At 45.0% G+C, this 11983-nt stretch overlaps 1 protein-coding gene across 1 annotated transcript in view; it reads left to right on the forward strand.

Moving 5' to 3' along the window:
- LOC311237608 (uncharacterized protein) overlaps positions 1 to 11983 on the forward strand; it is a gene marked incomplete at both ends in the record, with an annotated part of 81782 nt that overhangs the window by 54268 nt on the left and 15531 nt on the right. Inside the window, 4 exons of the mRNA XM_084325546.1 lie at positions 1546 to 1618; positions 2430 to 2620; positions 4118 to 4213; positions 7039 to 7258. Coding sequence (XP_084181672.1) covers positions 1546 to 1618; positions 2430 to 2620; positions 4118 to 4213; positions 7039 to 7258 — 580 coding nt within the window. The remainder of the gene's footprint in view (positions 1 to 1545; positions 1619 to 2429; positions 2621 to 4117; positions 4214 to 7038; positions 7259 to 11983) is intronic.

Here is an 11983-nt window from a genome sequence, read left to right on the forward strand (position 1 = left end):
AAAACAAGACAAGAATGCAGAGTAGTTACAGTACAATATAAATTGGATGAATTGTGTTGTAGAATTCATATGAAGAAATAGTTCCATGGGAAGAAAAGTAGTCACTTTCACACAGGGGCTGTTTGGTCCGGACTATCGGACCAGAATTCGATAGTCCGGTTTTTCGGGTTTGTGTGAATGCGCGTCGAACTCGGTCCGCGGACCGAACACACAAACTCTGGTCCGCCCAAAAACATAGGTCTCGGTTCGCTTCATCGGACCAAACGTGGACCAAATATAGGAAGTGCTTATTATTATTACCACTGCGCGCGGCATTCACTGCAAAACAAGCACACTGCATCTATCTATCTATCTATCTATCTATCTATCTATCTATCTATCTATCTATCTATCTATCTATCTATCTATCTATCTATCTATCTATCTATCTATCTATCTATCTATATATAAAAAACGCGGCTTATTATTATTATTATTATTATTATTATTACCGAGGCGCGCGGCATTCACTGCAAAACAAGCACACTGTACACATAATATGGGCAGAAGACCAAATAAAACAGCTACTTGTGGGCACTCATAAAAACAAGTGTACAAGTTGTTTAGCGAGAGGATGGTGGTAATGGGCTTCAATAGAACAATGGATCAATGTCAAAATAAAAAACTCCGCCTCCGCTGATCTGGAGTCAGACAGGGCTCGCCATATCTATGGGGCTCGCAGTCCACACACACAGACACACACACGCGGGCTCGCAGCCACACACACACATTTCCACTCTCTATTGTCCAATAGACGAGCGCCATTTTCGACCGCGTGACATTGTTCAGAAAGTTTTGGTGCGCCTGACAAATTGCTGTGTGAATGCAGACGAACCAAATGAAGAATGCAACAATGTTGCAACTTCACCACCAGAACCGCACAGAGTCCACCAAAACTATATGTGAAAGCACCCTAAATGTCTCCTTGGTTGGTTGTTGGTTTAATTCAGCAAAACAGCAAACAGCATGTTCATATAGTACAGCAGACGATAGGTCCTTCCATGACAACAGTCTCGGCCAAACTGTTCATGGAGAGAATACCCTCGATGCAGAATCTGTGAGGCAAAGTGAAGCAGGGCCAGGGGGGTCACGGTAGTACTGGCTCGTCTGGTAATCTGAAGGTTCCCGGTTCAATCCCCAGCTCCTCCCGGCAGCGTGTCGAAGTGTCCTTGAGTGAGTGTGTGTGTGTGTGTGTGTGTGTGTGTGTGTGTGTGTGTGTGTGTGTGTGTGTGTGTGTGTGTGTGTGTGTGTGAGTGTGTGTGTGAGGGAATGGGTGAATGTCCATTAACTGTTTGTCTGCCTCTCCTCTGCACCAGGTCTCATTAACTGTTTGTCTGCCTCTCCTCTGCACCAGGTCTCATTAACTGTTTGTCTGCCTCTCCTCTGCACCAGGTCTCATTAACTCTTTGCCTCCCTCTCCTCTGCACCAGGTCTCATTAACTCTTTGCCTCCCTCTCCTCTGCACCAGGTCTCATTAACTCTTTGCCTCCCTCTCCTCTGCACGAGGACAGGTCTCACAGCTGTACCAGACGTCTCCCTGGAGCTCCTTCTACCTGCGCTCAGGAATTACTGCCTTCAGGTGAGACATGTTTAGATTCTGCCAGTTAACCCTTTCAGTGCCACACGACCAAAAGGGTTAACCTGTTCACAACCACACTACATAAGGTTAACCCTTTCACTACCACACTACCAAAGGGTTAACTTTTTCACTGCGACAATACAGAAGGTTAACCCTTTCACAACCACACTACAGAAGGTTTGCCCTTTTACTACCACACTACAGAAGGTTAATGGTGAAAAATGTATTATCGTATATTTCAATCATGTTTGTCTGGTGATCTGAAGTGAATGGTCTACACGTCTTGTACTGCTCAGTGAAAATAACGTTTCGGATCGGTTCTCTGTGTCGACCGATACAGTTTAGGACTCTGAATCAAAGGAACACGCCGACATTGTGGGGAAATGCGCTTACCGTTTTTTCCAGACTCAGACAAGGAGATAGATACCAATTCCCTCTTTGTGCGTTCAGTAGAAAGCTGTCCAGCTGCAAGTTAGCCTAGCTTAGCACAAATGAATGGAAGCGGATACGGACCAGCTAGCCTAGCTCTTGGTCAAAAACACCTCTCCAGATAGCTTTCTATCTTATCTTCTTGTCTGATTCTGGAGAAGACGTTAAGCACATTTATCCTAATGTTGGTGTGTTCCTTTATGTTTTATTGGTGCATCCATAATCACAACACATCAGAATCGTATATGCCTTCAGTAATGTTTTACTAACACTTCCATATCATACAGCATTCTCACGACTCCAGGCACAATACACAACAATGCGCTGACTTGTTTGTCGCCCCTTACTATCGACGCCACACTGTAAACCATCTGTGTGACAGCGAAGGCAAGGAGGGCCTCAACGTCTTCTACTGGAGTAAGTTCTCAGCGCCGAACCACATCGCCGTGGCGATCCAGAGGTCCCGCCCCGAGCGGCTGCAGCGCAGGCTGCCCGGCACCAACAAGGTGCTGTACAGTCGCAACGAGGAGCGCTACTACATGGAGAGAGACGACGACGCCCTCCATCTGCTGGGTACAGGAAGTGCTGTTTCACACTCACACACTCCATCTGCTGGGTACAGGAAGTGCTGTTTCACACTCACACACACACACATACATACATATAGATACATACACACATACAGTACATACATATAGATACATACATATATATATACTGTTAGATTTCGACCATAATCAGCCAGTATCACCTCTTCCTCTGTGTTCGTGTAGTTTCTGCGTTGTGTTTATCTCTCCGAAGTCGACCTTCTCATACTGGCTGTACATCGATGTCATCCCCCTTATATGCGATCCGTAATCATAAGAATTTGACACTGGCAACGTGATACCTGTCTTGGAAAAACTTTGTTTATTCCATAAACAAAGCCTCGTAATCAGATGTAACCCCTTCTGTATTGTCCTTGAAAAGTCCTAATTCATTCGTCTCCACCGTCTCTCCTCTCATTCATTTTTCTGTTAGCCGAAGCTAATGATGATGTGTCATATTCCCTTCCCAGCGAGGGTGGGGGAAGGATGAAAGTCTCTGATCCACGTCTGCTCGCATCAGCTTCGTGTCTAGATCTAACCTTACCCGGAAGAAACTCACATCATACCTTCTTCCCCCTAACAACAGGCCCGCCCTCTCTCCTTGTTACTATGTGACGCGCTGTCTTTGACCACAGCTATTTGACCCGGATCACTATAGCAACGGCAATGTTGATATTATCCCCCCTCTGTGGTTACACCGCTATGTGATGCCAGCACTGCTGTAGACAATTACCTTGGCTGGTTATCTTTGGGCTTGAGAGCTCAGCTGATAACAGGCCCTCATCTGCAGTCCGACTGGAGACACACACTCTCTGACTGCCAGCTACTTTTAAGATCTATAGATCTGTCTGAGTAAATGCTGTCACCCACCGATATATATACATTATATACACATTGAAAAACATAGACATCCTTCAATACATACACACATACATACATATACATACATACACACATACATACATACATATACACACATATACATACATACACACATATACATACATACACACATACATACACATTTTAATACTTTATTTGGTTTCACAAATTATATTACATAAACAGGGAATCAAATATTGGGAAACATTTTGGGAAATTTGCTACACCTCCTCTCCTCCTCTCCTACATTCAAAATTTCTCTGGGCGACAGTGGCTCAAGAGGTAGAGTGGTCGTCTGGTAGTCGGAAGGTTCCCGGTTCGATTCCCGCTCCTCCCAGGCAGCGTGTCGATGTGTCCTTGAGCAAGACACTTAACCACTAATTGCTACCGATGAGCAGGTTGGCACCTTGCATGGTTGCCTCCGCCATCGGTGTGTGAATGTGTGAGTGAATGGGTCAAATGTGAGGAACAAATTGTAAAGCACTTTGGATAAAAACGTCTATACCTCCTCTCCTCTCCTAAAATACACACAGACTGCATTCTAAAATACCTGGACTGGTATTCATCATGTGTCTTGACCGACTTGTGTCTTGTCTTGTAGGTCTGGACCCGGACGACTTTGATTCAGAAGAGAAGACAGACAAGATCAAGAACCAGAACAACATCCAGGGTGGGAAGTGGCAGCTGGGATTCCAAGGTGAGGGTAGCAAGTGACCTACGACCTACGTCAAACTCCACCCCCTGTTCTTGATCCTCCAATCTCAATCGTTGCTTCCCTCGTAACAAACTTCATGAGAAAGTGACAGTTGTGATTGGAGGATCAAGAAAAGAGGGCGGGGTTCGAGATAGGTAAATTGTGTTGCTAGGGAACGAACAGGATGTTTATTTTCTGTTGGCTATTGCTATTAGCAAACACTGCAACAGGAGGTAAACCTTATGCTATTTCTATAGCTTTTTTGAGTCCTATTTTATTGATGTTGCTGCTAGGAGGCAGAGGAAAGTAATTTGTTGGATGACGGGATGAATGAAAAATCTCAATCTGCATCTAGGGGGAGAACACTGTGTCTTCAAATCAGAATAACGGTCACACTTGACTACTGGTGGCACAGATACTGTAATTCCTTTGTAAGTAACTAGGAACTAATGAGGAGCTGTGTGTTAATGAACTGCAGAATCAATCAAGAACGAACATGATAACAAAGATTAAGTTAACAAGATATTGACATATTAGTCTCTGGTTATGTCTGCTTGATACTCATGTCTCAGTATCAATGACAAAGTCCTTTCCAGCGGTGCAGTACAGATCCACTCCATTTACACTCGACACGACACCCCATGTTACTTTCTTATTTCAAACCTTTATTTAAACTCGAAAGACAACTGAGGTTTTCCTCATTTACAGTCATGGCGAGCGTACATACTGAAATAAGCATAAAAGCATATCAAATCATGGGCGGCTACGTGGCGTAGTGGGCAAGGCACTCGCCACGAATGACGGAGACGCTGGGCTTGCCTGTTCGAGCCCAGCGCTCCACATTGCTTTCAGTTTAGCTGGTCGTTCATACTAATACACATTGGCCGTATTAGGGGGTGGGAAACTGATGGGTGGGTATTGGGCGTTGTGGACAGCGACTCCTACAGGTCGGTTGGTGCGCCTGCGCAGTAGAATCAGGAAGTGTCGGGGGCAGCGTGAGCCTCCCACGCGTTACTCCTCGCCACTGAGAGATCGAGCTGCGCAGGTGAAAAGATGCGACTGCTGTTACCTCGAGTATCGGAGGGGACTCGTGCTATGTATGACTTAGTCCACATTGCAGCCGGCTTGTGGGAGGCAAGAAACAGCGTTCGTGACAGGGGAGGGTTGAATTGGATGATACGAAATTGGGATGGGAGAAAATATAGAAAAATGGGAGAAAAAGTGGATAAAAAAAAGCATATCAAATCATAATAATAAAACAACAAGACGAGGCAAAAAGCAAGGATTACATATCAAATAGAACACATACAACTTGATGATCAAAGGTTGCCCCATGAGCCTGGCACATCATAATAATAAGATTCAGAGCAAACTCAAGGGACCTTAAGGACCAGCCAGTCACTATAGAATGGGTTCCATAGATTCCAAAATTCCATTCCAATAATTTTTTTATTTTTATTTTATTTAACTTTTATTTATCCAGACAAGCAATTAAGAACAAATTCTTGATGATGATGTAGTATAAGGAGGTAGCTTACCAATAAGGGGACTTCAAAATGAACAAATACCAGTGTTTGTTGTGCCTGTCCGTCAGAGAACCAACCTTCTCATGAAGGGTGGCACAGTGGTCAGCACTGCTGCCTCACAGCAAGAAGGTCCTGGTTCAGTGGTCAGCACTGCTGCCTCACAGCAAGAAGGTCCTCCTGGGTTCGAACCCCAGCAGGGGGCCTGTCTGTGTGCAGTTTACATGTTCTCCCTGTGTTCACGTGGGTTTCCTCCAGGTACTCTGGTTTCCTCCCACACCATGAAGACATGTATGTTAGGCAGGGACTACAGATGGAAACTAGCTCATTAGCTAATTCTGGGAGGCTTGATGTGGAAACTGAAGATGTAGATTAATGTGCACTGTCCCTGGGTAATAAATAAACTTAAACTTAAGGTGATGAGTGTCGTATCTATCATCAGTGATGAATCTGAGGGCAGAGTGACAGACAGAGTCCAATGATTTAAGGGTTGAGGCCGCAGCACGCCTATAAATTACATCACCATAGTCCAGGACTGATCAGAAAACTGCTTCGACAACTCTCTTCCTACTAATCAAAGGAAAGCTGGTTCTGGTTCTGTTGTCTTGGAGGCAAGGGTGTCCGCACGGAATTTAAATGTTCATTTATTATCGAGCCACACACCAAGATATTTATATTCAGTGACTGTCTCAATGCTAGAACCACTTATGTGTACACCATCATATTCAATATGTCGGGCTCTATAGAAAACTATCAACGATCAAAAATCTATTTAGTTTTACTAGCATTACGAACCAATTTAAGGTTTATTCAATTCCACCTGTTTCCTTATTCTACCTGCTATTGATTCCTTAGTAGGAACTTGATCAATATGCGTGCCCCCCAAAGTAAAGTGTCTCCTGATTCTGTACTTTAAAAGAACACGCCAACATTTGGGGAAATGAGCTCACCGTCTTCTCCAGAGAGAGAGACGAGAAGATAGATACCAGTTTCCTCTCTGTGCGTTCAGTAGAAAGCTATCTGGCTGCACGTTAGCCTAGCTTAGCACAATGAATGGAAGCGGACAGTGCCAGTTAGCCCTAGGCATTGTCCAACTAACACCTCTCCCGAAGGCTAACCGACCATGTCCGCTTCCATTCATTGTGCTAAGCTATAGGCTAACGTGCAGCCAGATAGCTTTCTACTGAACGCACAGAGAGGAAACTGGTATCTATCTTCTCGTCTCTCTCTGGAGAAGAAGACGGTGAGCTAATTTCACCAAAATGTTGGCGTGTAAATAACTCTCCCTTCCCCCCCTCCGTGCAGCCATGTCCTTTGACCTGTACGCTAAGTTCGGTAACAACCGCACCCTGAGCCTGGTGAGCCCCAAGAAGCCATACTACCAGTGGCGCCTGCGCGTGCCGTCGGGCCACGTGGTGCGCCTGGTGGTCCTCACGCTGCACGGGGCCACGCCGGGGAGCTGCGCCGCCCACAAGCTGTCCGCCTACGACTTCCTGCTGCCTCTACAGAACAAGATCATCGCCAGGTAGAGAGACTTATTGGCATTTATATTGTGGAATAATGATGATCCCCTCCCTCCCCCCCCTCAAACATCTCCCAGTCATGTTCCAACCCCCCCCCCCCCCCCCTTCCTTCCCATTCTTGTTATTCCCCCCACACCTCTCCAATCGGGGTCATCCTTTTTTTTTTATCCACTTTTTCTCCCATTTTCTACATTTTCTCCCATCCCAATTTCGTATCATCCAATTCAACCCTCCCCTGTCACGGACGCTGTTTCTTGCCTCCCACAAGCCGGCTGCAATGTGGACTAAGTCATACATAGCACAAGTCCCCTCCGGTACTTGAGGTAACAGCAGTCGCATCTTTTCACCTGCGCAGCTCGATCTCTCAGTGGCGAGGAGTAACGCGTGGGAGGCTCACGCTGCCCCCGACACTTCCTGATTCTACTGCGCAGGCGCACCAACCGACCTGTAGGAGTCGCTGTCCACAACGCCCGATCCCCACCCATCAGTTTCCCACCCCCTAATACGGCCAATGTGTATTAGTACGGACGACCAGCTAAACTGAAAGCAAATGTGGAGCGCTGGGCTCGAACAGCCGAGCCCAGCGTCTCCAGCATTTCGTGGCGAGCGCCTTGCCCACTACGCCACGTAGCCGCCCCAATCGGGGTCATCCCTATGTTCCCCGCTCCCGAAAAAAGGGTCCCCGGGTCCTAGATCAGCCAGTTCTCAAACAGTGGGCCAGTGAGCGTCATCGAGGAGGCAGCCTAACCTACTGCCAAAATCAATGCTTTGTGTGTTAAGTAGTCGACTCGCCGCAACGAAAGGTAGAATTTCGCCGGCACGGAAACAAGAGAAATGGAATTGAGAATGTTTCTGGAGGAAAGAGAATAATATTGTTGGCTAGGTGGTATAGGCTCAAACGTTTAACTTCTATTCCTAAAAGAACACTAGCGACAGAGTTGTGTGAGGGTGTGTAGATGGTGCATGTTTTCTGTATGAATGATATTTTTCGGGACCCGGGGAACATAGGACCATACGCTCCCCTCCAATCTGTCTACCCTCCTCTGTGTACCCCAGCTAGAGCACTGAGGTTATGAAATAAATTACTTTTAGATGTCCCGAGGGCTAGGCTAAAAATAAAAGACGACCGAGCTTTTGCGGTGGCTGCCCCTAAACTATGGAACAGTCTTCCACTGCCAATGAGGTCTGCTGCCCAGAGCCCAGAGAGTTTTAAAACACAGCTGACGACTCACCTGTTTGTATTGCCTTTTTTAGGCTTGGTAAGCCACACATCCCTGGTCGTGTCGTGATTGTTTTTAATGTATTGTAGTTTTTGACTTTGTGTGTATACTGTATTTTGTATTTTTTAGTATTTCTGTTTTTGTACTGTACAGCACTTTGGTGCAACTTCGGTTGCTTTTAAATGTGCTATAGAAATAAAGTTGACCTTGACCTTGACCTCCCCCATTTATCCACCTTTTGTCTCTCACCTGATACCATCCCCACCCCTCCCCCTTCTAACTCTAACTCACCCCTCCCACTCCCGGCCCCCCCTCCAACCCAATACCTAGCCCGATCTACCCACAATCCCTTTCTCTCTACTATAAAGACCTGGGTTTTTCTGGATTCTAGAGCTCTTTGGGGGGATACTTGTCTGGTAATCAGAAGGTTCCCTGCTCCTCCTGGTGGCGTGTTGCAGTGAGCAAGACATTTTAACCCCGAACTGCTCTCGATGAAGTTGTAAAGGGCTTTGGATTAAAGCACTATATAAATACAGTCCATTTACCATTTATGATCACCCTGGGTGGTAACTCTATGGACGTAGTTGTTGCCATCTCTATGGGCGTTGTTATGCCCTGTTGTCTCTGCTTACCTGTTTACCTGCCTTTCTAGAATGTTCCTCGTATTGTTTATTATCACTATTCCTTTTATTATTATTACTAGCCTGTTATTATTCCCTTATTGTATTTATTGAGCAAGACACTTAACCCCTAACTGCTCCCGATGAGCAGGTTGGCACCTTGCATGGCTGCCTCTGCAGTGTCGGTGTGTGAATGTGTGAGTGAATGGGTTAACGTGAGGCATAAGTTGTAAAGCGCTTTGGAGAAGCTGTTCCCTGCAACAAGACACAGAAAGACACAGAGCCTGAAGCTCCTCCTGAGGAAGCGTCCTGGTCAGCAGAGACGTTAGAATGATGTGCATGTATTCATGATCCTCCTTGTACAGTATACTGTACTGTATGTCACAGACACACCAGCTAAGCGCTTGTCATTTTCAGATTCAGATTCAAATACCTTTATTGTCACAGCTTTAAAAATGTACATACATTCCGAAAATGTGAGATGCTTGTTTTCCTTGTCTCCTCAACCGTAGTAGTAGTGTGCAATACAACAAATAGACTTTAATAATCCTATACTATACCATATAACCGGTGGAAATAGTGTTCTTTTGGAGGTGGATCTGAGACTCCGGTACCATCTGCCATTCGCATCCTCTCGGCCATTCGCACTACTGTCTCCAGTGCTCTGCGGTCGCTTTTGTTGGCATTTCCAAACCATGCGGTGGTGCATCCTGTCTGTATGCTCTCCGTGGTGCCTCTCTATAGAAGGCCCTGAGGATCTGTGGCCCCCATGCCAAATCTCTTTAGTCGCCTGAGGTGGTAGAGGCGTTGTTGGGCCTTCTTCACCATGTGGCCAGTGTGCACTCCCCAGTCCAGCTTCTCGGTGATGTGGACCCAGAGGAACGTTTGATTTGATTTGAAATCTTTATCAATCTCGAATGTAAAAAAAAAATAAAAAAATCATTAATCTCTAGCAATGAAATGGGAAAAAACTAAAAAAACAAAACAAAATCTATTTACATGTTCGAAAAGGAGTAGGAAGAAGTATACACTTATTTAATCCTACCCCTTTTCCACTACTCAAAATGAATGTAATTCCTTATTGATTTAAATCCTTACAAAACAAATATATATATATATATACAAATAAAACGTAAACAAAAATATATATGTAAAACATGAAGACAATTTTATAAAAATGTAAACACCTGTGAATCTCACATTAAAGGGGAAGGCCACCCAAATGATATATTCCAATTATGTTATTATTGGCTTACATTTACACTTCCCAGGGTTTGCAGTGCATTAGGAACATCTGCCCCAGAAACGTGTTTTGAAATGCACTTTAAAACTAAATTCATTAGTATAAATTTGTTTATCTTTAATAGCAAACCACTTTACCACAGTCTCAAGTTGTTTGTAATTATTTAGAATATCTAATTGATTGACTTTCTGTTTCTATATTGTTTTTGTATTTATTATGTGTTGTATTATTTCTCGGTGTCATTGTAAATAAGAGCTTGCTCTCAAGGATCCTTTGTGATTAGATAAAGAATGAATGAATTTCCATGGCCTGGAATTCTCACATTCCCCTGGGTGCTCTCAGTGACATCTTCACCATCATATACAGTACTGTGAACATTATCCTGGGTGCTCTGTGTCACCTATACCATCATACACTCAGAACATTCCCCTGGGTGCTCTCAGTGACATCTTCACCATTATACTCTGAACATTCCCCTGGGTGCTCTCAGTCACAGTGTCATCACCATCTCTCCCAATTCATTGTCTATGGAGCAGCTTCAGATTTTATACCTGATGGCATCACACATTTTAGTTTAAGTGTTGTGAAGGGCCAGATTAAAGCTGAGAATCTACATTTATTGTTTTATATACATTGTATATTATTTATATATACACAGTATATCCCTTTAAGCCTGCGTTCGAATCATAGTAATATTCGCTCTCCTTATTGGATAACGCCCATAGGCGCCAGCCCGCAAGCCCCCAAAGTCAGGTTCAAAGACGAACCCAGGCATGTCGTAACATGCCCGGAGACAGCGTATTGATTCGAGATGAGAACTGAGGTTTGGGACTAGATAACCACTTAAGTATATATACGGCGCAGGTGCGCACAGCAGCAGTTCGTCTAAAGTCTGTCTGTGTTCGGTAACAGTGAAGTGAACAGCAGTGCGTCTAACAGAGCGTTGAGAACCACGTGCGAATTGAATAGTAAAGTGTCAGAGTTTAATGCAGTAACGTCAAGTTCGACTTAGTTTAATGTGAAGTAAATAGTCGTTCATTTATTGTATATCGTGCCCACCACAGTTCGTTCGTGTGTAGCATTACCCAGCGGTTCGTTCGTGTTAGCTAGTGGACCTTAGCCAGTGCGCGTGGACTAAATACCTTAGTACCAGCACACGAGGAGGCCTAGTCGGAGAACCTGCTGGACATGTGCACAGGAGAACCAGCGGCGGCGATTGCAGAACCATTACTGGTTGGATGATATTGATTGTGGAACGTGTTACCCGGAGAAGAGCATCGTTAATTTCCACTGTCGTTTGGGATTTAACCTCGTGAGGATTTACATTCGGGCTGGCCTCATGGACCGAGGCTAGCTGGCTATCATCGTTTGCTATCGAGCATTGGATTACAGTTATTGCTTTTGTTGCTGATCGTTGGATTTACAAGGACTGGCTTCTGTACGTGAACCCCCTTATTCTTCATTGAATCAGACTGAGTATCCGAACATTCCTCTATCCTCCAGACCTTACAACTCTGGGAGGAACCCAGTGTCTCCAGGCGGTACCAGCGTTGCCTTCTATAATTGCTATTATACGCCAGGTGGCGTCAGCCTAGTACCCATCGTAGGAATCATTCTATTCCCAGTGACTTATGCTACTGACTG

Source organism: Notolepis coatsorum, assembly GCF_963971535.1.
Source record: "Notolepis coatsorum genome assembly, chromosome: 12".
Lineage (NCBI taxonomy): Eukaryota > Metazoa > Chordata > Actinopteri > Aulopiformes > Paralepididae > Notolepis > Notolepis coatsorum.